This window comes from Plectropomus leopardus, chromosome 7 (genome assembly GCF_008729295.1).
Source record: "Plectropomus leopardus isolate mb chromosome 7, YSFRI_Pleo_2.0, whole genome shotgun sequence".
Classification (NCBI taxonomy): Eukaryota; Metazoa; Chordata; class Actinopteri; order Perciformes; family Serranidae; genus Plectropomus; species Plectropomus leopardus.
Window position 1 is genome coordinate 17,688,029 of NC_056469.1, and position 26,286 is coordinate 17,714,314.

A 26,286-nucleotide genomic window follows, 5' to 3' on the forward strand; every position below is an offset into this window, starting at 1 on the left:
GTCATTAAATGGGCAACCCACCATTAGTCCAAATCATTGACAGTTAAGCTTAAATTATTCTCAGGCACATGACACTCTTGACATGTGTATCAGCAAAAGGCACTATGTTGTACCTCAGCCTATATTTATACCTTCATGATAGAAATACAAAGGCAAATCAAGGAGTATGCAGTGTGAAAAATGAATGGACTTTTACCAGGAGTATTAACAATCAATCCTATAACATTGTCAAAGAGTCCTTGATGTTGCATGCATATTTTTCTATGAAAATGCATAATTTCTGTCGAGGAACAAATTAGTTTTGGGCACCCAAGAAATAAAACCAAAGCTTTATTAGGACACAAACACTTCTGCAGAGTATGTCACTGTCATGGCAAAACTCATGCACCAAAATGGTCCTTAAAGTGGATATGGAATCAAAATTGTTATACCATACACAATTCTATCCCCTTGAATTTAACCAAAGTCATACCTGATCTTGATACAGGGCCCCACCAAAAGCCCAGATGCAGGCGAAGGTGAAGTAGGTTTCATAGAGCTCACGTGGAGAGTCAGGTGGAATATTCTCTGGTGTTAGAAGGCAGTCAAGCAAAGCGCATAGTGTCTAAGCAAGAAGAAAGTAATTGTTTTATTGCAATTTGCTGACTGTATAGGCATACAAAAGAAAGTCACTGTACATGCTTGTGTGTTGTGTACCTGCACCATAGAGTTTTCTGGGATAGGAGTGATGGTCTTGAAGGTGTTCCTCATTTGTTCTAGACAACGAGGAACATATTTTTCAAACAGTATAGTGAGGTGGGCCCTTTCTGTCTGGCGTTCTCGTTGGTCAATCCAGCTGGCAACATACCTGAGCAGGAAGAAATTGTTTTATTTTGCTGATCAGGATTAGATCCTTAAGATCCTTAAATCTCCCATTGTCTTTTGAGTGCAATACATTTTCACTGATTTAGGCTGGGAACAGGATTTCCGTTACATAGTAATTAACATTTTTTAAATGGGGGAAATCTGTTGAAGTCCAATATATTTAAATCTCTCAATTCATGATTTCCGGTCAAAATAATTCACTTTACTCTGCACCTTTGATTTTAAGTCAGCAGCTTCACTGCTGCAAAAAAGCACAAGAAGCAGAATAATATGAGCCATCAATAAATTACAGCCATTATTTTGGTTGTTTTTAAAGAGTTTTTAATGTTTTAAATCTTATTTAAGAAACGCCTACAGTGAACGGAGACTATTTGATTTCAACAGCAATATGCCATAATTAAGATGTTATGAGCTACTCAGATCTACATCTATTTTTCTGTTTGTTTGTGAATAGCTTTTATTCTGTTTTATTTTATCTGAGAAAATGTAGGCCGAAAGCTGAAGGAAATTCTTTGTGTTTACTTACCAAACGACATAAGTAAGCATATTTATTTTAGTGTTGTTATGTGCGAGACTCTATTGACGGGACTTGTATTCTGAATATGTTTTAAAGCAATCATGCACATTTTACTAATAAATTTCAATAAAGCCTGCCTATCAATCGCTTTTAAGAACATAAACATGTATAATATTTGACCGCAATGTCTCCCATTTGAAACCCTGAGTGTGAACAATGTTATGGAGCCTTAAAGAGTTTAAATATGGTTATTTCTGTGCAAAAAAGCAAAACACATAATGCAAAAGATAATACAAAACAGAATTCTATGGTAAAACTTAAAAATGTGTTTATATGATGTGATGATACAAACTGTGCGACTCACGGGTTCCAGCCCAGGTCCTGCTGGTTAACATAAAGAATTCCTGCTCTGGACACAGTAGCCGGAGTGGCTGTTCTTAGGTGACTGATTTCAAACACCAGTCTCATGGATGGAGTGAGTGGCACACGTTCATTACTGGCCAGAGTCAGGACCTGAAATATGTTAGAAACAACATGGTTCCAAACGTCACAACATTTGCATGGTCAATATGATGGACAAGTATCCACCCAAACGATAGGGAAAACAACTTCATATCTCATCAGGTTTGACAGACTTGCTTTAGAATATTTCAAATACACAAGATCACTGTGACATGATTCATCGCTCTGGAAAAAGACCTCCAAGTACTCACACTCCAGGAAGTGATTGCTGAAGGAGGGGGAAAGGAACATCTTTTTCTATCTATACCACCTCTGTTGCTATGTGTTGTACAATAGTGTATGAGTGAACAGGAGGGAGGTACCTTGTTGTCATCCATCACTGTGTTGAGTGATTCAATCCACATCGGATCAATGTCTCCATCCAACACAATCCACTTAGGTCCTATGTGGAGGATGTTTGCTTGCTCTCGCATCAGTGATGAAAGCAAACCTTACATGGAGATTGAAGAACACAAATAACAACTCTGTTTACAAGGTATACACACTGTCTGCACCTAATAAGAGTTAGCACTGGTTCATGAGTTTTAGAATGTGTTATTCTCATTTAAAACCAGCTCCGTTTACCATCTTTCCACTCTCGAGTTGCATGATGGATAAAGCCGAACAATTCATCTCTGTCTACTGCCTTTGGATTGAGGTCATTCCACACAGGCTTCCTTTTCAAGTTTACATAGGTTTTATGGAGAACTCTCAATATCTGTTGAAAGGATATATACCTGACATTCAACTTACTTTACAAAAAACAAACTGAGCATTTACTTCCACATTTTTTAAAGCAGTAAAGTCTAACCTGGCTTTTTCCAGTCCCAGCATTTCCAACAACAAAGACAGAATGACGTACTGCCATGAGTTCCTCCAACTGAACCACCTGAAAAAGTTAATATTTAGAAAAAGAATCTTTCGTTCTCTTTTTTTAACTACTGACCGGGTATAAATCATGTCAAACCTTAAGAATGAATGTCTCCTCAGGCTGGAGTCGGAGCTCCAGTGTGGTCTTTCTGACGGCCTTCTCAAAGTCACAGTCCCTCTCTCTCTCCACCTCCAGGCCTGGGAACAGATCTTCCAGCAGACCCAAGAAAATAGTCACATCCTCTGTGACAATTTTAGGCATATTGAAGTCCCTCAGTGCACGCATCAGCACCTGGAAAGTAAATTGCACTTACATATTATATAAGATAATAAGTCATCATCTTGTGGCTGTGAGATGACATACACATGTAAGTTACCTGATCCTCTGGTCTACTCTTGTCTCTTCTTTTCAACGCTCCTGCCACAACTAGAACAGATTTGACTGCACGCAAACCCCAATCATAGTGGTCCTAATGGACAGGAGAAATAGTCAGAAAAGATGTGTATTCCTGTCTTTATACTTGCCATAAATCACATCATACAATGTAGTAAAATTTATTGAAAGGTTTAACGCATCACTTTGCTCATATATCTAAAAAGATTTATTATTGATTATCCCTGTTCTGATTCAACATTATGAAATGTAACAGTGCTCTTAAGGGCATTAAAGGGATAGTCAGGATTTTTTGGTGGGTTTGTATGACGTACTTAGCCGTAGTCAGTATATTACTCACAGTGGATGGTAGTTGGCATGCCCCAAGTTTGGAGAAACAGACAGGTATACCTGCACAGAAGCTAAGCAATGTACTGCTGTGGAAGGGGGCAGCAACAAAATGTATTTTAGCCACCTAAAGAACTCCCAACTAAAAAAAAATCAATATCATTTTAAATGTGCGCTATATTTAGAATATTTTTACCGCTTCAGCTGGCTGTCAGACAGTTCTTTCGGACGGGGAACTGAGGCCATTATATCCATCTAAGCTCTCTTCACAGCCGCTAGACTCCACTGGCAAAAACAGTAACTTTAACTTGCAGAACATGGAGTTGCTGGTTTAACAACAGTGAGCCACTGTAGCCTCTAGTGTGCCGCAAGAGAGGATGAAGAAGTTGAGCCAGCCAGAGCATAGAGTAAATAGATACAGCATAGAAGTTACATTCAAAGTGAATTAGTTAGTGTGTATGAAACATGGCGATGGCAGAAGCTCCAGGAACACAACCGTTATACCCATCACAAGCAGCTCCTGGAAAGAGGCAACGTTCCACAGCAAAGAAAAGAAGCGATGCAAGAAAAAGCCGAGGAAGATGGGGTTTGATTCTGAACTCACATTCCTTTTGGACTGGTAAGTAACATCTAACATCAGCTATTTACCGAAACATATCTTTAGTGTACAGTAACTAATAATGACACAAACTATAGGCTTACAGTTCTCAATAAACTTTTCAAATGGTGTGATTTGATTGTTTTCTTGTTACAGTGGCGTTGCTAAAACTGAGTGAGTAAGCTATAAAGTAAACTATACACAAACGCCACACATGAAGATCATAAGATAGCAGCCTAATTTTGACCAACTGTATTCTTGCTCTACTTTCAGTTACAAGTTGCCCTTATTTATGACTGATGACTGTAAATTGTGGTTGTATGGACACAGTAGTAGACCGGCATTTAAAGGGTGAAATACTGCCCCCCATACAGTTGGACTGGGTGGCTGGAACTTACATAATGAATCTTTAAATCAAGTAACATTTATTGTAAAGTCTGTCGTCTATTGTAGGAAATACAACCCCACTTCTAAAAATCCAAACTATCCCTTGAGGTGTCTTTTTCCTACCTGCTTAGAGAGTAGTTCTTTGCAGAGAGTGTACAGAGTGATAAACTTCCTGGCTAAGAGCTTAGCACCACGGAAGCCCTCTGCCACCAACATGATCTCACAAATAAGCTCCGTGTCAGGCACAACCATGGCACAGGGTCTACAGCAGGACACAGACAGTGCAAACAATAAACTTCATGCTGAGGAAAAGCACTCTATAACTAAAGTTACTTTATTACTCTCACCTGAAAAGAGCCTTGAGGTTCTCAGGTAGCTCCGTCCTGCCGGCATAGCCCGGGTTCATAGTGATGAAAATCCCCACAGAGGGCTTCAAGACAATGTCTTTATCCAGGAACAGGAACCTGAGATGTTGCATAGAGTTAACTCATTTTCACTGTTACAGTGTGACGGCTTAATGTATTCAGCTTTAACTGGTTACCTTTTCTTTTTAGAGCGAATGGCGTCCTGTATAGTTTTGACCTGCACTGCTACAACTGATAGGACATCCACAGCAATACGATTGAACTCATCAAAGCAGCCCCATGCTCCAGTCTGGGCCAGACCCTTGTAGATATTTCCAATTGACTGAACATAAACAAAAATTACATTTTGCATTTAAACATACATCATCACTGAAACACCTCATTAGGACATACACTGACCAGAGGGAATAATTATGCGGGCTGACCTTGTAGTCCATCTGTTCAGAACAGTTGAAGATGTATACCATGACGCCCATGGCTCTGCCAAGATCCTTTGTGGTCTCAGTCTTCCCTGTTCCAGCGGGACCTGCTGGAGCTCCACTCATGGTCAGGTGGAGTGACTGAGTTAAGGTGATGTAGCATCTTAACATGTCCATAGCAACAGCACAAAGAGAGACATGAACGTGTTGTTTAACAAATGTGGAATGCAACAATGTGTTAAAACGTTACATGCACAGAATAATAACTGATAAGCGGCAGAGTTACCGGTCTGTAAGGGGAGTGATGACTAGACGTGGTGTATTTCCAAGATACTCGTATGAGTAAAGGAACTGAGCATCACAGATGTTAACGAAGCAATGGTGCTGCTGCTCATGCCAGCAATGTCGGAGCTGGGAAAGCCACTGGAAGGCCTGCGAGGTGGTGACCTGTGAACACGCTGCTGCTATTAAACTTTGTCAGACATCTTATGACACAAGAGATATGGACAGCAGGTAATATGTTGATGATAGCTAGTTCAAATATTGTCTGGTTTAAGTTTAACGATACAATTTATTCCACAATCAAAAATACAATACAATTTTTCTTTTACTTGTAGTGATATTTATCAACTGGGCAACTATATCACTTTGCAAAAGTAAGAATGGATCTACTCATAGACAAGAGGCTTGTGCTTATGACAGCGTGAATTGTAAACATTAATGGTATCCTTCTCAGCTGAGCTGTAACATTAACCAGCTCAGTGGTGCACGGTGAGCTAGCAGTAGTTACACGCATCCTTAGGTGGTGATATGGTTTGTGCGTGTAGTTCAGTAGAAAGAAAATACTCCAACATGAAACTGCTCACAACAAGATTGGTTGGATTATCTTGAGTGACGGGGTCATGATTTCTGGAAAGAGACTTTGCTGCTGAGTTTTTGAAATTGATTTTTTTAGCACTTTCAGTGCCACAAACTAAGTGCCATCTAGTTCCATTTCATTCAATAGAAGGCAGACATCTCTACAGCTGAACGACAACTACAACTCAAAACAAAGCAATCTGGATTGATAAACAGCACTACAGGTAAGAGGAAAAACATGTATTGTTTTATTTTGAGTGAACCTTAAGAAATCTTTAATTTAGTCTGTCAATTTGGTGAAATGGAGGGGGTTGCATCGTGCAACAAAAATTATAAAAAGATAGGAACTGTACTGGTCTTATCTAGGTTTGTCATGCTATCTTAATTCTTAATTCAAATCTTAACTGCGAATACGGATTGCAAATGGGCTGTCACCATATGGGTTGTGATTTTCTGTAAATTATATTCTACTCTTAGAAACGCAAAATTAAAACAACAACGATATGCTCTTATACACACCTACATGATGTGAAAACATATTATACTGTCAATAATATATTATTTGTACTAAAGGGTAAAACTGATTATTGGATGATTCAGTTGTGATTACCTTTTGGGCAATGAGGCTGGCAACAATGTCTCTGGCATGGACATCAATAGTGCATAAAGTCATGATCTTCTGTCTGTCACCTGAGCTTAGCTCTCCCAGCAGCATGCCGATCAACAAGTTGAGTTGAGAAATCTGGAGGAGTAAAAAAAAAAAAAACCAGTGCAATGCTGAGAAAATTGGACAGAAGTTAAGACAAGAACGCCAATTCAAATTTACACATGAGACTGAATTGGTAACAATCTGATCTGAAACTGCATGGTTCAAATTTCTTGTTCACTATTATTAAGTATTCAAAATCATTAAAACTTTAGTCCATACAGAACAACATACACATTAGATATATGAATGTGATTTGATGGAAATACACACAATCAAAAGTCTTCTTTTGTTCTTGTTTTGACCAAAATATCACTGGATGTCTTGCATTTGTCACTGATCCTGTATGACAGCAGATCCAATCAGTGCAGTGCCGTGTGTTGAAGGGAGTGAGAGATTATTCAAACAGCAACCAAGGACAGGCTAACCTTAAATAGTGCTGATGAAACTGACAAGAGTGATAGTACAACAGTGAGCACAGCCCACAGCAAGGCTCTACAAACTCAGCTCAGGTCACTGACTCTGGTGTGATTATGACAACATTATGGTAAACGTGTCAATCATCTTTAGCAACTGCCACTTCACTGACAGGTATCAGTATAATGTAATACTATCTTTACATTTAAATATATACACTCACATATAATATGGTGTAGACATAAAATTAAATCAAGATGGTAACTATTTCCTTAAATAAAATTTTATCACAACAATGTACCTTTACAACTATTGTCAATTACTACATGAACTGATCTTGTAATAAGATTGACAGTAATCCAAAAAGGTTTTGATGTATGTTAGTTTTCCAGGCCATGGTTTGTGAAGTTGTAGTAGATCCTAATTTTGTAAGGAATTGTTCTTATTTTAAAATATTGGGTATGCCGTGCAAATTAATAGTCAAATTCAACACATCACAAATCATGTGATTAGCAAAATTTGATTACTGAGCTATTGATACCTTTCTTCCAATTAACAGGATATGAAAAAGACAAGATCTCTGAAACACTATGCCTACTTCCCCATCAAGAAAATACTTACAAATATTGTTAAATGTCCGACATTGTGACATTGTCTGATTTGCGTATCTTGTTTTATTAGTAGGTATAGGTAATTCATAAATACTGTGAAAGTACAAAAATGCTCAGTTATTCAGAGACCATGCCTTTAAAACAGGCTGTCAGGACTTGCATGAAGTTGTGATGTTACAACTATACTATAAAAAGGCAGACATTGCCTCTACAGTGCCATTACAGTCACTACCTGGCTGCACTGTTAATGCAGAGACACCATGTGGCAGATGTGGAAGGCCGAGAAACGCTAATTAATTGGAGTAAACTGGGCTTGTTTGGAAGGGGGCCGGAAAGAGACAGGCACTAAAACGGACTGTTTCAGACAGAGGGGGAGAGCAGCTTTAATCAGACAGACAGTATGAGAAAAGTAGCTTTTTTTATAACACTAAAGCATGTAAACATGTTCAAGCAGAAACCCCAAATACAAACGTCAACCTTAAAGCTTAAAACCTTAAAATAAACTCTACCTGTTTCTTGTTGTAGTCTTTAAGTGCAGACTCAAATCCTTCCTCCAGTCTTTTAAACACAAGCTCCATATCACTGCTCCACCAGATTTGAGATCCAGTGAGAGCCACTTGGGCAGGATAGTCGAGGATCCATTGCTCTCTGGGCCTGTCCTCGTACACAGACACAGCCTCAGACAGGTGACCCCTGACACATTCCTTCATAGACCCCTCCAGAGTAGTAAGCCATGCTTCCACCTAATGAAAAATGTTTTTACTATTAGTTAACTTATCTTGTAAAATATGATAGCTAATTTAGATTTTTTGATATTGGATGTAATCTTACCGGCCCGTAACAGCAACACTCAGTCTGGAATGGGACATATTCCCTTTCTTTGCTGTACATGCCCACTGCAAGTTTAGGATTATCCAACTGTTCATTTTTGGCAAACTCAAGGTCTGACATGTTGTCAAATAATTTTGAGAGGTGGACAGTCACCTGCAAAAGACACTGAGTCAATGTTTTTTTTATGACAGATACAGTAGTGAAATAGTGACACTGGACAAATATTAAAGACAAACACAAAGGGAGGTGTTTACATAAATCTACCTCTCTGGGGCGACTTCCTTTAGAGAGGATGTCCAACAAGTCTGCTGATGATATAAAGTAGAATCGCGGAAAGGCGAGTCTCTTTGTCTCCAGGTACTCAGCAAGAGCTTTTTCACACAAAGCCAGCCTGTTAAAAGAGAGTATAGGAACTATAAGAACAAAACACCAAACTGTGAGAACTATAAAAAGTGTAAGTAAATAAAAATTAACCTTCTTTGTAGATTCTCTAACTTCTCAAACAGAAGAGGTTTGTTGGTGGCCTCGATTACATTTTTAGTCTTTGCACTGTCCAACATTAACTCCTGAAAGAGCCAAAATCCACATGATTACAATGACCAGAACAATGGACTACATGACTGGCATATGAAGTGCAGACCTGAAATTCTGCATCTATAACTTGAAATCTGTGTGCATCTGCAGGAAGCTTTTGGCAGATGTCGTCACAGCCTTTGAAGATGCTTTCCAGGTAGGCCCATGTTTTTTGTACCTCCATCCAGACCATCAGCACAGAATCAGCCACAGTGAGCTGTTTCTGAAGTTCCACTACCTGGAGCAGGAAGTGATGTACATGCTTGCTCTGAAAGATGCCCTGAAGCTGAACCTTGAGGATAAAGACATGGAGACAAAAGGGTTTGGTCCGATGCAAAACTAAAATACACTAAACTATCACCGGATCCGAAGCAAGAAAAAGTAATATCTTAAAAACATCAACCTCCTAATGTGTCAGTTTAATTTAAATGCATATTCAACTTCAACAGCATGCAATGCCATAAAAAATGGGGGAGGGAAACAGTCTGTTTACACAAAGATCTAGGCACTAAAGTGGTAAGACTTCTAATTGCTGGCTATAACCCCCCAATACATCTGGTGGCTACGTACAAAGACCGCCACGGTGCCACAATGCCCTGTTTCCTACAGCAGCTATAAATCTAAGGACTCAATAGGGACCTCTCTACTCTCAGCTGTGCTGTTAGACAGTCAGACAGGGCGGCCCCTTTCTGCAATCTCATCTCTATTCAGCACTTAACTATCAGTGCTTCTCACAGACAACTGATCTAGAGAACTTGTTGTTTGGCTTTACAGCCATTGTGCATCCTGCGCCATGAAGTCACTCATAAAATCTTATTATAAATATCATTATAACAGTATATCAATGTCAGTAACTTAGTTACCTGATGATCCTCAAGAATTTCGATAAGTTCCTCGTCACATTTAAGCAGTGGCACAGAGGTCTCGTAATGATCTTCGTATGACAGCTCCACTGATGCCCATGTTTTAGTTATTTCTGTCACAACCTGAGATGAAAAAAATGGACAGCGTACTGATAGCAAGAAGTTACTTCAAAACCAAATACAGTAACTAAACGTTTCCAATGAAAACCATGTATCTATGATTTTAGGTGTAGTTACTTTACATTAAGTGTTCCTTCAAGAATTAAGAAAATTCTCTTTCTTCCTCTGATAAATAAATCTTTTAACATCCACTGGATTATCTGTCAAATACACTGTTGAGAACAAGCTGAGAACAAACAAATGAAAAGTTGATGTTCTGAAGATGGTTTTTGCAGGACAGCAGTGTAATGGACCATGTTCACGATGGCTCCTTGTTCGATGTCATTACTGTCTTCATGTGCTAAATGACTCTTCATGCTGATGTGTTTCAACCATAGAGGTAGAATCACAGTAGAACGGATATTTCTATTCAAATCGACATAGCGGAATGGTCAGAGTGGCAGTGTACTGTTGCCATTGCAACCCTTGTAGAGGGCTAACATCCGCATAAACTTCCACATCGATAAACCAGCGACTGACACTCACTGATGTGAGATTTGAAGTAACAACCAAACAAGCTGTGGAGAAGTACATTTTCAAGCTAGCAATCCATTACTTTTAAATATGATCAAAACGGTTTATTTTGTTCCCATAATATGCATGTTTGTTGAAACATGACATGCTGTAGCTACCTCCAAAGAACGAGTGAGGGCCGCTGCTCAATGTGCAACGGAGAGACATAGAGGCTGCAGAGATAAGCAGCATACAGATTGGCATATTCTCACATCTAATTTGGTGAATTATGGATTTATTTTCGACCAAACCAGAATTTTTGATTAGTGGAACAGTTAACCATCTAGATGACTAACAATACAAACTAAGATGATTTGGGTAAAATTTATTTCTGCTGAGTTTGGTAGTTGAGCTAACTTTGTGTTACTAAAGCGAAAGAGGGAAAGTTTGATCGGTGCACGGTTGTATTTTTATGTTTAAGTAAAACAGGTTTAAGAATAGACCAAAGCGGAGTTATCAGATTAGTTAGTGTGATGCACTTCACGGCCCCACTGACATGTGTTGTCACCACAACAACTAACAACAATCCCCATTTACTTTTGCATTTATGACCACTGCAAACAGTTTGATGTCCTTTCCATTCATTCTAATTCTATGGTTTAACCAGGATCCATGTATCTTTTAATGGAAGAAGAACCTTTTCTATGGCCATTTCTTTGACCGCCTTATCCACAATGTTGCGAACTTCATCTTCCAACAAATGGAGCTGCAGAGCCAAGAGGTTCTCCAAGGTGGTCCTGTCAGTCACGGTGAAGTCCATCTATTTCAAAAGAATTATTGTCATAATGCAAGTCTCAGATTTCTATAATGCAAGAAAAAAAAAACATATCTCTATATGACCTCTGCTGTGTGTATTTATGCACCTTTGTTGTTCTAATTAGCTGCGCCCAGTGGCGCTCTCGTATTGCCAGGTTCTGTAGCTGACTCACGACCCGCAGTGACGTCAACAGGTTCTTTACATAAAGGTCTAACCCACAATACACATCCCACACGCGAGCCTCTTTGTCAAGCCTCCGTATGTCCTACACAAACAGAAGGTAGGTAAACATAATTAGTTATTAGAGGCATCTGTTACAAATAGCAATGGTGCATGACGGCAAGACAGCAGGAGAGATGCGCTGGTGTGATGTAGCACTGTTGGTGACCTCACCTTGGCAAACCTCCTCAATTCTGCATCCATCTGGTCCACGTTTATCTGCCTCCATTTGGTCATTGTCCAGTTTTCCACACTGGTCTGTATAGATAAAGACGCATGCAGAGGGGTCAATGGGCTGAGGGAACTTAATGGGGACATTTAGAGGCTACAGGGTATTCAAAGAATCAATGACAGCCTCCAAGAGGACAGGCTAGTCAAGGTATTAAGTTATTGGGGTATTGTAGTGACGTGATGAGGCCTTCAGCTGTATTTGTCTTTACTCCAGATTAGTAAGCATACAGTAAACTACTTACCTGTACAAATACAACAATGTCCCACAATTCTTTGAGGACAGTAATCTCTCTTCTGCAAAGCCTGATGTCTCTGTAGTCAGGAATAGTAACGTCAAACAGATTTGCTGACTCCTGTAGTTCTGCAACCTCCTTTTCCATGTCACGGATAGCTTTTTCAGACTAGAAAACAACAGATGATAATTGTTATCCAAAGTGTACAATATAAAAATAATAATACAACATTTTATTTGTAAATACAATTGTATTTCAACAATATAATCAAGTATTGGTTAAACTCCTACTTTCTCCAGACTGATGTAGGGACGCACTGCATTGTAAGTAAAGGGCGCCGTTGCTCTGAACATCTCTCTAAATTTGCTTTGTTTCACCTGAAAAACAAGAAGTATTACTTTAATGGTTTCCACAATAAGATAAAACATACTCTCTGGAAAAAAGAGCTTAAAGTGATTTGTCACCTCAAATGTCACGCATAGTCTCCGAATGACCATCACTTCTGCATTCTGCATGGGTGCCACTTCATGCCTCACTTTTTGGGCCAGTTTTTTTGCCCCACTCCACTTCTCAGGAAGTTCCTATGGAGAGAATTCATTTGATTTGAGGTTAAATGGCCAAAAACAAGAGCCCAGAAGGTGGCAAGAAAATAGGTGCATTCCTTTCCTTACCTCCAGCTGAGAATAGACCTGGTCTGGTATGGTCACTCCATATTGTTCCAGCAGCATTATTGTGCCTCTAAAAGGCTCAAACATCTCATCTGTGGCTGCTTGTCTGTCTCTGACAGCCAACAGGTGACTCATCACTCCCAAGAAGCCACAGTGGTTTCCTTTAGCCACAGGCTGGCTGAGCCCTTCAACTGTGGCTCGAATAAACTTCTGTAGCTCATCAAGACTGAGTGGGAAAGCATGCACAGTGAGAACAATTCATGTTATAGTTTGGCTTGCATTCAACGGCCATGGAGACATTAATTTTACCTGTTGATGACATATGTCAAGAGATGTTCTTTAAAAAGCCAACTCCACTTTTGTATTGTGTTGAGAAGGCTCACTTTAAAGAACTTGATGTCCACCCGAAACCATCCATTGAACACTTTGAAGTCTTCAAGCTTGGAAACTTCAGCATACAGATCCTCATAATGATCTATCTAAAATTAAGACTCCAACAAAGATTACAATTGAGACATATATCAGAAATATGTTGAAAATGCGATTTAAAGAAGGCATTTACCTGTTCTTTGAAGTTATCGATTGTGGGCAGGCTCTCAAGGAGTGCATCTGCTCCACAAGCCTCCCTCTCTTCAGCTGTAAGAACACGTCCATACAGGAGAAACTGGCTGAGAAACTCTGCTCTGTCCTCTTGCCAGAGGTGGGTGTAGCAGTCAAACTTTGTCTGGTAATTTATCGCTTTCTTGAGGACATTCTCCACTCGCTTCATTATTTCTTGTCTCAGGTCCAACAAATCTAGCACGTCATCCATTACATCCTGTAAGAGTTATATTGCATGACATTTAACATGAGGGGAACTGCTATTTGTAGAAGAATCCACTATAATCACTCTTCCATAATGATTTTATAAAGAGTAGCAGAGTGCATTTTTTAACATTTAAATCTACAGCACCTGGTAACTCTCTGTGCAAAGATGAGCAGCCACTCTGATGACATTTACTGAAGTCTTGAATATGTCTCCAACCAGTCCTTCTACCAGCTCATAGAGGCCGTCCCCAGTGTCTTGTTCCAACGAGGGCAGGAAAACCATTCCTGAGCTATTCAGCTTCAACTGAGCCTCAAACAGAGGCGTCTGGTTTGGCCATGATTCCATGTTGTCCGCAAAGAATTGAAGAGAGTGGCTGATGTAGCTGAAGAGTCCCTCCACCACCATATCATCCACATACTCCAGGTAGGATTGCCATGCTACTGATGCAGGGTCAGCATGGAAAAGGACCAGATTTTCCTGATAAAATTGTAAGAAATTGGAGAGATGGTGAGCACAAAAACTGCAAGTGTTTTGGCTCTGTAGTTGCATCACTTTGGATTTCTAGGGAAAATGCTGGTTTACACATTTATAGCAACTAAAAGGAACTTTAATTTTGTTGTGATTGTGGTGGCCCCTGTGGACAAACGCGGCCACCACCCTGTGAAGTTAAGATCTTGTCATTGATAGCCTGTGCTTTGGTTTTGGAAGTAAGTGAAAGACAGATGCAGCTTATTTTTAATACCTTTTCTATTTAAACACAGCTGTTTACAGGATGTATGGCGATGAAGTGATGTCCATGTGTGGCTATGTTAGATTAGTATCTGTAATATGAATATGTTGAAACAAAGTAAACTTTGTAAATTCAGTTAGTGATGTAAAACCCTGTCTTGCACTGCACTTTTTAAGTAAAATACACACATTACATACCTGTCTAGGTGGAAAAAGGCCAATTTAGGACATTTGAATCCTTTTAAATCCTGTAATTCTCTTCATTTGACTCGTGTTTTCACTGATGCGCTATAACTGTCCCTTTAAGCTTTTCTGCTTTCTTTTCTTTTTCTCTAGCTTATCATGTCCTTGTATCAGCCCTAAACATAACAGTATAACATCAAAAATAAAATTGTCCAAAAAAATCTGCTTCCTTTTAACTTGCCATTATACTACTCACTGCAAAACTTTGCCGAGGGAAAATGTAAACATTGGCTTTACCTGTCTGGGTGACGTAAATGAATTTGTCTGATTTCGTGTGGAATAAGCCCTGGGGACAGGTATAAAGAATTACTGCATACAAACAGACAATCTTCTCGCTGATGGTCTGATTTGCTTATGACGTTGAAATAGAGGGATCAATATCAAATTGAGACTGTTTTATAACCAGCTAAAAACTCCTACTAGATTTAATTTGTTTTTTTTTAACTCTTTCAGAATAACTACTGCACTTTTATTTACTTGCCTTTTTGAGTTTTGGGACATGTTAAAATATATCTTAAAATATATTTTTTTTATTTCAGTCAAATCGGTCAAAAAAAGTGATTAGAAATAGAGGGTCCGAAACGGGAACAAAAACCTATAAGACAGATTAGGCTTGGATTTTGATTTATGTTATCATCTCTGTTTTATCTTATCATAGGAAAACTGGATCCAAACAAAAACACAAGTGCACAATATAAAATTAATAAATGTAAATAAACCAGGTTTTAAAATGCCACTGAACAGACTTTCCTTTCAATGTGATGTAAATTGATGAAAAAAAAATATCACCACATGTTAAAAGGTTTTGGAACCATGCCAACAATTTCATTTTTTATGGAGATGTTTTTATGTCCTACAGTACAGCAACATTAGTATTCATAAAAAAAAATCTATAATGTATATGAGTGAATATATCCATAGATCTAGCCACACGCACCTGCACCAGCTTGTGGATAGATTCTCCATCCTTCCTCATGCAGCTGTACTTCCTGTTGACACGGTCACTCCTGTCTTCCAGCTGTATGAGAGAGCCTTTCTTGTTGTCCTTTCTGCAAAACATGGCCTGTTTGCTCCATCCCTTCATCATTGACTGGATGGCTTCGCAGTTTTCCTTGGCTCTACTGACTCGACATACAAGGTCATGGACCAGGTCTTTGGTGGTGCTGATGAAGCTCCAACAGTCTGGATCCTGCCAGGTCAGGTCACGCTCTGCTCTTGTCAACTGCATGTCGATGGACTTCAGCTCAGCTCTGATGAGAGGAAGTTCCACTTCTAGCACTGTCTGCTTTAGCTTGTTGTACCACTGTACTAACAGCTGCAGACTGCTCACATACTGGAAAATACAAGCGTTGAGAAAAGTTTTTTTCTGAGGCAGAGAGTAAAGGATAGAAGGGAATATGTATTGTTTAAACCTTTGAAACCTGAAACATCACCTTTCTTGTGCTGCTTTAATATGCCTTTCACAAGTATTTTAAAACTTGTTGCAATGACATGGGAAAAGGGCAATGAGAAACTTAGTAGATTTAGAAAAAAAATGCTTTAAAAGGAACAAAAAAGATAGGGAAAAATGCCTACGAAAATGTCTAGAGATTAATCTGCATTTATTATTATAATTATACATTTGAAATTATGTTACATAAATATAATTGTCCTTAAGCACTTGTTACAAGTTTTTTGTTAACATTATTTTTTGGCATTTTTACCTTTATTAAACAGGACAGGAGATTGCTAGCGTGAAAGGGGGAGAGAGAGGGGATGACATACAGCAAAGTGCTGCAAGCTGGCATCGAACCTGCGGCCGCTGCAGTAAGGACACTGCCTTCATATATGGGGCGCCTGCTTTATCCACTTTGCCACCCGACGCCCTGCACTTGTTCCAAGTCTTGTTTGACTTTTTTTTTTAATTTTTGCTGTTTTTAAATTATTTTTCATTTTGTGTGTGTGTGTGTTTTTTTTTTTTTTTAAACAATGTCAGGTCATTTTCTTGTACGTTCTACTAATTTCTTGCTAATTTTGGGTCATTTCTTCTTTCCTTGCTCATTGCCTTCTTCCCATGTTTTTGAAAGAAATCAAGTCACTTTGCTCACGTTTCAAATGGTTACATTAAACAGGTGTGAATGATTTAGGTGAGCTAGTAAAGTATTGTTTGTAATGTTTCTTACCTTTGTGAGCATGTCACGCTTCTCAAAAACTGCCAGTGCAGCTGCAGGGATCTTGATCTGACTGAGAGTCTGAATATACTTCACATCTTTCAAGACTTCAGTCAGCTTTGGAGTGAAAGGAAATTAACTCATATACATAGTCACAGTGGGGTAGTGGTAAAAATGTTTTGTCTCAACTAACAGAAACCCTTGGAGAATATAATAACTAAAATTAAATAACTGTAGAAAACAACTATTCCCTCTGTTAGAACATGTTTTAATTAAAGGAGCAATACAGCTTGAACCAAGGAATAATTGACCCAAATTAATTGGGGACCTGCATCTAGGTTTTGCAACATGAGGAATACGTTATTCTTTAGCCATACTTACAAAGAGCCCAATTTTGAGGGATCTAGACGGCATGCAAGCAGCGCGATGGAAGCACTTTAACTTATTTTTTTAAGAGACAGGTATTTCTACATAAGTCTAACAGTTAGTTGCTTGCACAATGACTGCTTTCTAGTTTTCATAGACATTGCATTTATTACCTTTGAATTGAAGTTGAGTGAGATCAGGTTAGACGACATATTTCTGGTGATAAGGGGCTGGTTCAGGTTGATCGGGCACACCTCTTCCAAACCATGACACCATTCAGAGTAAATGTTCTTCTCATATTGGTCAAGGAGACTCAACATCTCCAAGTACATGTTGTACTCCTTCACCATCTTCACACCTCCTGCAGGCCTGAAAATAATGCATAATAGTGCAACAATTGGCATTTTAAAGCCTGGCACCAAAAGTCATCAAATGTCTGTTCTATGTAAGTATCTCTGAATTGTTCTGACAAGCTATTGTTTGTGAGTAATTTATTCATTCAAAGGAATAGCGAGGGATTTTAACTGACATGTCAAGCAATAATCTGATTTTTTCCCATGGTGTGTGGATGCGTTCTCTGAGCATTTTTGCCCACTTCAAAGCTCCAGATGTGTGAGTCATGTTCATGATCAGACCGCTCTCCATCTGCACACAAAAAAAGAATGAAACGAATATGTTGCATTTAAATTATTGTGCCTTGAGTACATTTTGCTATTATTTTATTTAGCATCCAGTACCTGAGTGAGCTGGGATTTAAACAGACATTTACATCTCTCCATCTCTTCTCTGAAATGCTGCTGCAGCAGAAGGAGGTTGGGACTGAATATCTGTCTGATTTGTTTCCTCTCCAGGAAAGGTCCAACAATAGTTAGCAACTAAAGGACAATAAAACCAAAAGATAGCTGTCACTCACAATTTACTTTGTCAGTACTATCATCACCATCATCTTGTTATCCAGTCTTGCTTACTTTAAATGCTGATTCCAGTCCTGAGCAATCCTTAAAGGCTGAGCATAGAAGGCTGGCAAGGCGACATTCAAAGTCCACAATCTTCACCTTCAAATCTTTATACTCATTTTCAAAATCCTGATGACAAAGTGAATAGTTCAACAGTATTTAATGATAGACATCAGTGTAAAACAGTGCATTTTGAATCTATGCAGTAGCCTTTCACAGAAATCTTATTTACAAATATAAATGTTAATAACCATGACTTCACCTGAGAGTTGAAGTCAAGCGGGCTGTTTTCACTGTGCTTCAACGCCTGGCAGTGGTACGTGAACTCTCTATACATCTGAGCAGCATGCTCACTGTACAGCTTGCCATTAAGTCCACCAAATTCTAGTTTTTCCATCCTCTGAAAGTCCAGCATAATTTCAAACAAGTCCTGCAAAGGTAACATTGTGACAGGAAACAAAAGCACTTAAGAATACATCCTATGTCACCTGAACATACAAGCATAAATCTGCTCTTACCTCCAGCTGCAGCATACGATTAAAGAACTGGTTGAAACGTGCAAAAATCACAGCAGATGGGAAATCCCAGGGTGCATGTTTCACATGGTTGGCCAACCTCTCCCTCCGAGTCTGGTAACTGTCTCTGAAACATCTGAAGACTTTTATCACACTCTTTACCATTTGTTGACTTTCCTCTGTATCCTCTCTGAGTAACAGATCTGCAGAGAGGTATGTAGAAGCCTAAAAAGTGACAGATTTTATCAGTTTGAATCTGTTCACACAGACAGCAAATAACTTAAGTCAGAAAAATGCTGATTGGCAAAAATCAGCAAAACATAATTGACAAAATTGCATGCACTGTGTCTAACTATATTTGCAGCAATTTCACATGTATGCATCACTCGGTGTAATCGCTTCCTACAGGTGTTTCAAATGAGGATTCCTACCTGCTCAATGAACAGATTGCATAGCTCCTGCAGTAACACCACGATGCGTGCCGGTTTTTGATAAGATTGGCAGTTGGTCCAGATAAGACAGAGTGTGTGAAACAGTACAGGGATGACTGTTTCCAAGTGAGGAAATTCCTCCTTCTCCAGTTTAGTCAGTTGTGCGTGTAGTGGCTGTAGATGGAGGTCAATGTCTTGGGCTTCTTGAAGCGCTTTTGATTAAGGGAAAAAAGGGTTTTAAATTAAAACAACATAATCTGCTATAAGATAATTTGGAAATCACTTTATGCTGTGCATCATAAAAGTGACTAGGTGCAAACTACAATATGTCGTCTTTGAATTAAAAAGGGGCCAGCCAGTCTTACCATCAAACACATTTCCAATCAGACTCTTGATTGTTGGATGATAGCTGCTATCCATCATCTCTAACATCTTTGCCATTTTCTGAACAACTGGACTCTGAAGCTTCGAGAGGTACCAAAAACGTTAAACAGTGTGTGGAATGTCATTAGATAAAAAAAACATTTTAGTGAAAGTCAGGGAGAAGAGAGCAAACCTGATGATAAATGTTCTGTATATTGCTCTTCCTGGAGGCCCAAAATGTCAGCTCTGCACTGGGCCCTGGATTGCAGCCTGTCACAAGTAGGTCTGATGAATCCTCCTTTAAGATTTTCTGGATCAAATTGGTCCAGTTGATGACCTGGGTCTCTATGGCATGGGCCAGTGCCCTGTCATAGTTATTATACCTGAGTGTGAAAATACATGTTGAGTGTGTTTGTTATTAATTACAGAAAAAGAAGAAAATGAACAGCCCCCAAAACAAAGGTGTGCTTTCTTACATTTTGAAGTTCCTGTATGAATTTTCCATCCAGTTGGCTGCAGTTGGGATAGGGAGGACACATTTCCCTAAAGCCTGTCCTTGGACAACTGATGTCTTACTGCACATGTTCTCAACATGTTGAATGATGTCTTCAGACATCAGATTTGGCCACATCTGATGATTTTTGTAGTTTGACAGCAGTGGAACACATACCTTGTGAAGAGACACAGAATAAAATCACCCAGCACTTATACAAGCAATCTACATATATGCATAACAAAATAACTGACAGCACATACAACAAAATGCTTCTTTAATAAGATGGGTGTATGATGGAGGGTATAATAATCACCTGCTCAACTGTGCTCGACAGCTGCAGTAGTGGTGATGGAGACAGGAGACCAAAAAGCAGAAGATCCCTGTAGTTTTCAGAGCTGGAGGGAACAGCTCTCTTCTTGATTATATAAATGTGCTTGTTTTGAGCAACATGTGGGACCTGCATTTGAAATAATATCACAAGATTATAGCACAAACAGACTTGACACTTTCAAGTGATTAAATCGAATTCTTCCTGCTAAATCCATCAATTTCATCATTTTACAAGCGTCCTAAACTTAGCTAGCTTAATAGTCTAGTGTACACAAGTTAACGTTAAGCTAGTTAACTACGAATGTAGTGTTTCAGCTAACTACTAGCTTCTGTAACAGCCATACCTCATGAGAAGCAACCAGGCCGGCCTTTTTCGATGAAGAGAAAAATATAACAGACTCTTTGTCAAAGAAGTTTTTCAAACATGTTTGAAACTCTTCGTTGACAGCACACTTGTCCCATGTTTGGCGATGCAGTCTCAGTAGCCCACAAACTTTTTCCTCAACAAACTTTACTCTGACGTCCTCAAGAAAAGAAGGCACACTTTCGTCGTCGGACATGATTTCTCTACGACCACAGCATGCTTTCGCCCCCTTTCACTTCCTTCTACAAAACGGAGAAAAAGACGTCAACTTCGTCTAAGAATAGTTTGAAGTTGATGTTCGTGGCGTTACATACAGCACGTCTGTCTGCAGAAGAAGATTGGCACGAGCTGTACAGTCCTGGGGGCGGTTCAGCATTCCGTTGCTACGCAACAGCCACCGTCCTCAATCACTGCCAGGTTGCTCCAATGGGTGAAGTAAGAAAAACTTTCTGACCTTTTCCCCAGTGTAACTCGCGATTTTAAGTACAACTTAATGACGGCGCATTAGTTTTAGTAGCCTAATGCTCTATCTACTATAGGAACTACCATTTTTACAGTATTTTAGAAGACCAGAATATCAATCACGTGGGGGGAAACCGTAAATTGCAAAGAATGCTCTTAATTGTATCCCACAATGCATATGTAGTTTTTCTAATGCAATGCCTGATGGCCTGTGGCTGTACCTCTCCGTGGTTTGGACTCTGTCCCATTCTTTGTGTTTTCATTTGTTGCACACTCCATGCCCATGATATAATTTTACGTTGTTTAAAAAAATGACTGATACATCTACTTCGTACTTTGTACCATGTATCTTGTATAACTTTGCCTTGCAATTGAATGTTAACTAGTTAAATCTAAGCAGGCTTATCATTCGTAAATTCTCGTAGACATGTTTCGTATGCAGGGCCACACCTAGCCTTTCAGGGCCCCTAAGCAGATTCCCCCCAAATTCCCCCCATTTTAATATAAAATATGATTTATGCTATGGCTGTGCAAATCACTTGATGGTGATTATTTACAGGGAAATATGCATCCATATTGCCCAGTAGGCTACACCCTGCTGATCAAAATTTTAAGTTCAATATTTAATCAAGAGTCAATGTTAATCATTTGCTTTCCATTCTGCATTAGTCTAAAGTTATAAGAAATGAATAGTCACTGTTGTTGTTTAAATTTGTTTTGATAATATGTATTTTATGTTTGTATAACACTGATACCCCTTTTGACCCGGAGGGGAGGCAGGGCCCTAGCATCATTTGCGGGGCCCTATGCACCTTTTATAAGGAGCTTAGCGGCCGAAATACATCGGGCACAATACATCACATAAGCTGAGTTGAGCGGAGTTTTTTACCTGCTGCACAGTTGTGCAAGGTTTGTACACATCGTCCCTATTAACTATTTAATTAATTGGATAGATTTAACAACAGGATACATTTTTTTGATTTTATTTGATTGATTTTTAGGATGTAAAATGTAAAACACATACAAGGTTGCTCTGCGGATTTGCATTGCCTCTAGTAGCCTACATGGAGGTATTCATTTTTATCACTTTTATTTTATTTGTTTTAAACATAGTTCTTTTTAGATTTTTCCTGTTGGAGAACTGCAGAGCCGCACATTGAGAAAAAAAGAAAGACTAGTAGCGTAAAAATGACGTTGAGCAGCGTGGTGCCAACATGGGCAAGCATGGTTTCTGTGGTCCATGTAGCAGCTTGAGTTGTTTAAAGCAAACACTCTGCTGTGGGCATGCTGCAGTCGATATGCTGTGCCGTGACTATGTCTTGCCCGACTCTGCTTTCGGGCCAATTTAAGTGCTCTTGAGTGCCCTCTAGTGGCCACATGAGCCTAAGCAGGGCTGTAGTTAACAATACTTGTCAGGTCAGGCTGACATGAATTAGATGGAGGAAGTATAAGTTTTATTTTAGTTTAGTTTCAGTTTTGAATAAAAATTGAACTTAAAGTGATGCATAGCCTGGAAGAAATGACCATGCTTTATTTAAGAGACATTACACAACATGTCTATTTTAGGGTTCTACTATGGCATGTGTGTATCATGACCTATGGTTTAGTCTATATGGGTATACAGAAATTCAAACATTCCCGGTTTAAGGAGGCACAAATCAGTGGCCCCTTTTATGAAACATATAGCCCCTTTGTGACAGGACGGGGCATATAAGTTGCTACGTACTGAAGCCACACTCTGTAGTAAAATGTATGCGATGTATGTGTGTGTGTGTGTGTGCGCGCGCGCGCGCGTGCGTGCGTGCGTGTGCTACTAGTTTGACCGTTGTCTTAGCAGCAGAGCACTGTACCCAGCAACTGCCGTTTACAAGGCATTTTACTACACCCCATTTCAGGCCAGCCTAGGGGTCTGACTGCCTCAAATAAAGAACAAAACGCTTCTTTGGAGTAGCTTGAAGATTTAAATAGCTGAGTGGTACTCTGATTTAGTGGAGAATGATTAAAGTTAAGTATTGGAGGTAGAGGATGTTACACAGGATTTGGCTAAGGCATTGTCAGAGAGTGTACAGTTTCTGGAAAATGCACACAATTTTTCTACTTTCTTTTTTAAAGAAACTTATCCCCAGAAAAAAAGGAAAGGAGAGTAAGACAAACTCCTCAGGTTTGCAGGTGGCACTACCGTTGTGGACCTCATCACAAACAATGACAAGACCACCTACGGGGAAGAGATTGCATGCCTGTTGCTATGGTGCTAATAACAAGTTGGAGGCAATGCATTCAAGCAGTTAAGATGAAGATGGCTCCTGATGTAATCCACACGCTCATTTTACTCTGGAAATCAGCACAGATGTTAACATGGTTGAGAAGATGAGTCATTCAATTTACTAAAGACCAGAAAACGCTTACAGCCTCAAATAGAGTGAGATCATTACAACTATCATCACAGCATGGGAAGAGAAAGGTCATCTTCCTCGCAATCCACTCCATGTAAAGATATAGTTATACATACACATCTCTCTGTGGTGCGTCTTCCTTAAAAAAAATAGCAAAATAAAAACTCAAAAAATGCTAATGGTCAGTTTGTTAATGCGTTCATAAGTGAGTGGTCATTACAGTCTGAACAGAGAGCATTTGAGGAACAGAAAATGAAAAGGCAAAAGCCACCCAAACTGCAGTACAAAACAAACAAAACAAAAAAAAACAAGACAAGGAAATTTTCAAACTTACACTTATCGTATTGTTTTACCGTTTGTCTTTTATGATTGTTGTTTAGTAGCTAAGTTGTTTGGTATGGTAAATGTTATTTCTCTTTAGCTCTTGTTCTTCCTGTTAATGCTGTCTTAAAATGCATTTTTATTCTCTAGCTTTTAACTCTCAATGAGTGAAGCCTTTCTATATTATTGTCATTTTGTCTTTTAACCTTTCAAAACCTGGAGCAACATCACTTTTCTTGTGCTGTTTACAGATGCCTTTCACAAGTACTTGAAACTCTGAACCTTGAGAAAATTTGTGCAATTTCTTTCAAAAACATGGAGGAAAACGCAGTGAGAAACTTCGTGAGAAATGTTTCACAAATCGCAAGAAAGTATTAGATTTGGGGTTGTTTTTTTTTATTTAAAAAAAAGTTAGGGAAAATGTATCGGGAAAAACTATATTTATAATTATCATAATTACATATTTAAAATTATGTTACAGAATTACTTACTATCATTTTTATTTATCCAAGTCTTGTTTGGGTATTCTTTCTTTCTTTTTCTTTCTTTCAACTAATTTCCAGGTCTGTTTTTTTTTTTAATTTTATTGTTCTGGTACTGGTGGTGGGGGGTTCTTTCTGTTCCTTTATTGTTGTTTGGCTTTCCTCTCAGTGACGGGGAAAAAAAAAGTAAAGAAATATATTTTTCTGTATCACTTCCTGCCAGCTGATTCTGATCCAGAAGCTGTAACATCACAAACGTGTGCAAGACAGACTGCACCACCCAAGCAACCAAAAACTATTTCTTAGGAAACAATGCTGTTTAAACCTGGCACTATACCTGCCATCTCGACCATTTTCCTGCCAAAGCTTGTTTCACTGCTGAGCTAGCCTTCCTAATATCCCCATGCACTGCTTGTTGTGCAGTCTGCCACAACAAAGAATGTGCTGCAACCTGACTGGAAATATTTAAGTCCATTAATCACTTGCAGTCATTGCCATTTATATTAAAATTAGTGTTCTGCCTGATCTGTTTGCTTGGTTTAATCTGTTAATTAATAACACTGCAGTTAAGACACTTGCATTTGAAACTATGTATGTATAATGGTCTGTACTCATATTGTACATGTTGCACTTTGTCTTTTGGTCTTCAAAACTGCACATAGGTACATTTGTAATAGGAAGCAGCTCATCAATGACTGGCAGTGTCAACAGACTTTTGTTGATGATGCTGTATTGATTCCCAAACTGAATCACAAAACAACACTCCATCATGACAGCCCAGTCAATCCAACAAGCACCGGTAAGCAAGCAAAGTGTTATATGAGTCTAAAATCTATTTTTGTCTCAAATCCTGAACCTATTTCGGTGAACTGAAACCACGAAGGTGAGCTATATATAAATATAAGTTCATTACTGTCTGGGTTTTCTCCCTGTGTTGCTTCTAATTATGAGAGAGGTAAAATAATGGTTTGTTAAATTATTGCTGGTTATGACTACCTTTATCAGCAGCGAAGCAATTAGGTTTCACTTCAAAGTGACACGATTATTGCATCTAAGTACAACACAACATGACAAGCATTTTAACTGATATTACTAAATTGTTTTGGGGGATAATGTGGGAGTCTTAGTTATAGATAGGTATAGTACTCAATTATTCCCAATGGAGAATGGCAAAGTGGTGGCAGAACAGTAATCGCCCCGGTGCACCTCGTCTAGTTTAAATTCACATTTCAGATTTCTGATTAGATTGGCATTTGTACGCTATTTCCTGTATTTACTACTCTGCTATTGCTGTTATCTTCTGTTTTACACATTTAAAAATAGCAATCATATCATGTATTTTACCATTAGAAAGTATGGCAATAAAATTGATGAAACCAAAAAGATCATGATGAAAATAAAATCTGAAGTTCACATTCTGAGTTTGTCTTTTGGGGTTAAGATTTTGAAAATTATGATGCATTGAAGAATTGTCCAGTCAGTCCACCCCTTTACTAAATCACAATAACTAACACTAATCACTGCCATAACGTTTAATAAGCTATTTTTTCTGAAAATGTAGTTTTCGTCAGCTCAGTTTATATTGAAGGTGTAGGTGTGATTAAATCTTGTAGCAAACATTAGGTAAGTTAAAGTGCTATAGTTTATTATGCTTTATACCAACAGCCACCTGCTGCATGCACATCAGCCCAGGGTGTCAGAGGGTCCACACCAGAAGGATGCCCTCTATAGGACTAGGCTGAGTGAGGGCTACTCTCTAGATCAGTTTTACCCAATGGGTAGCCTGTGGGCCAAATCTGACCTGCAAAAGGGTGCCGTGTTGATCTGCTGATCATTTTTTAATTCACAATGAAAAGAAATTGATCGACCTCGAAGGAAACGAGATGCCAGACTGCTTAAAAAAACAAACAAAATAGAGATTGTTTATCAAAATAAAGTGCCATAGGTGGATCCCCTGGACCCCCTGACAGCTCTTGGCTAAGCCCAAATGTCCTCA

General features: G+C 38.9%; 1 protein-coding gene across 1 annotated transcript in view; it reads right to left on the reverse strand.

The window, feature by feature from the left end:
* The window catches only part of LOC121945510 (dynein axonemal heavy chain 11), a 50,859-nt gene extending 30,031 nt beyond the window's left edge, over positions 1-20,828 (reverse strand). The window contains exons 1-44 of the mRNA XM_042489723.1: positions 20,613-20,828; positions 20,252-20,395; positions 19,919-20,112; positions 19,636-19,825; positions 19,445-19,544; positions 19,080-19,291; positions 18,652-18,873; positions 18,396-18,563; positions 18,146-18,262; positions 17,915-18,052; positions 17,707-17,822; positions 17,351-17,546; positions 16,824-16,928; positions 15,599-15,994; positions 13,834-14,166; positions 13,444-13,698; positions 13,191-13,360; positions 12,885-13,107; positions 12,678-12,794; positions 12,504-12,590; positions 12,223-12,381; positions 11,924-12,007; positions 11,637-11,795; positions 11,411-11,533; positions 10,102-10,224; positions 9,306-9,530; positions 9,140-9,231; positions 8,930-9,056; positions 8,666-8,818; positions 8,344-8,577; positions 6,711-6,842; positions 5,529-5,689; positions 5,249-5,405; positions 5,000-5,145; positions 4,806-4,922; positions 4,582-4,720; positions 3,130-3,222; positions 2,850-3,044; positions 2,694-2,771; positions 2,468-2,600; positions 2,206-2,333; positions 1,746-1,894; positions 697-847; positions 473-604 (exon numbers count right to left, since the gene is read on the reverse strand). Of these exons, the coding sequence (XP_042345657.1) occupies positions 473-604; positions 697-847; positions 1,746-1,894; positions 2,206-2,333; positions 2,468-2,600; positions 2,694-2,771; positions 2,850-3,044; positions 3,130-3,222; positions 4,582-4,720; positions 4,806-4,922; positions 5,000-5,145; positions 5,249-5,405; positions 5,529-5,689; positions 6,711-6,842; positions 8,344-8,577; positions 8,666-8,818; positions 8,930-9,056; positions 9,140-9,231; positions 9,306-9,530; positions 10,102-10,224; positions 11,411-11,533; positions 11,637-11,795; positions 11,924-12,007; positions 12,223-12,381; positions 12,504-12,590; positions 12,678-12,794; positions 12,885-13,107; positions 13,191-13,360; positions 13,444-13,698; positions 13,834-14,166; positions 15,599-15,994; positions 16,824-16,928; positions 17,351-17,546; positions 17,707-17,822; positions 17,915-18,052; positions 18,146-18,262; positions 18,396-18,563; positions 18,652-18,873; positions 19,080-19,291; positions 19,445-19,544; positions 19,636-19,825; positions 19,919-20,112; positions 20,252-20,395; positions 20,613-20,828 (7,089 nt within the window). The remainder of the gene's footprint in view (positions 1-472; positions 605-696; positions 848-1,745; positions 1,895-2,205; positions 2,334-2,467; positions 2,601-2,693; positions 2,772-2,849; positions 3,045-3,129; positions 3,223-4,581; positions 4,721-4,805; positions 4,923-4,999; positions 5,146-5,248; positions 5,406-5,528; positions 5,690-6,710; positions 6,843-8,343; positions 8,578-8,665; positions 8,819-8,929; positions 9,057-9,139; positions 9,232-9,305; positions 9,531-10,101; positions 10,225-11,410; positions 11,534-11,636; positions 11,796-11,923; positions 12,008-12,222; positions 12,382-12,503; positions 12,591-12,677; positions 12,795-12,884; positions 13,108-13,190; positions 13,361-13,443; positions 13,699-13,833; positions 14,167-15,598; positions 15,995-16,823; positions 16,929-17,350; positions 17,547-17,706; positions 17,823-17,914; positions 18,053-18,145; positions 18,263-18,395; positions 18,564-18,651; positions 18,874-19,079; positions 19,292-19,444; positions 19,545-19,635; positions 19,826-19,918; positions 20,113-20,251; positions 20,396-20,612) is intronic.
* Between the last annotated feature and the right edge of the window lie 5,458 nt (positions 20,829-26,286).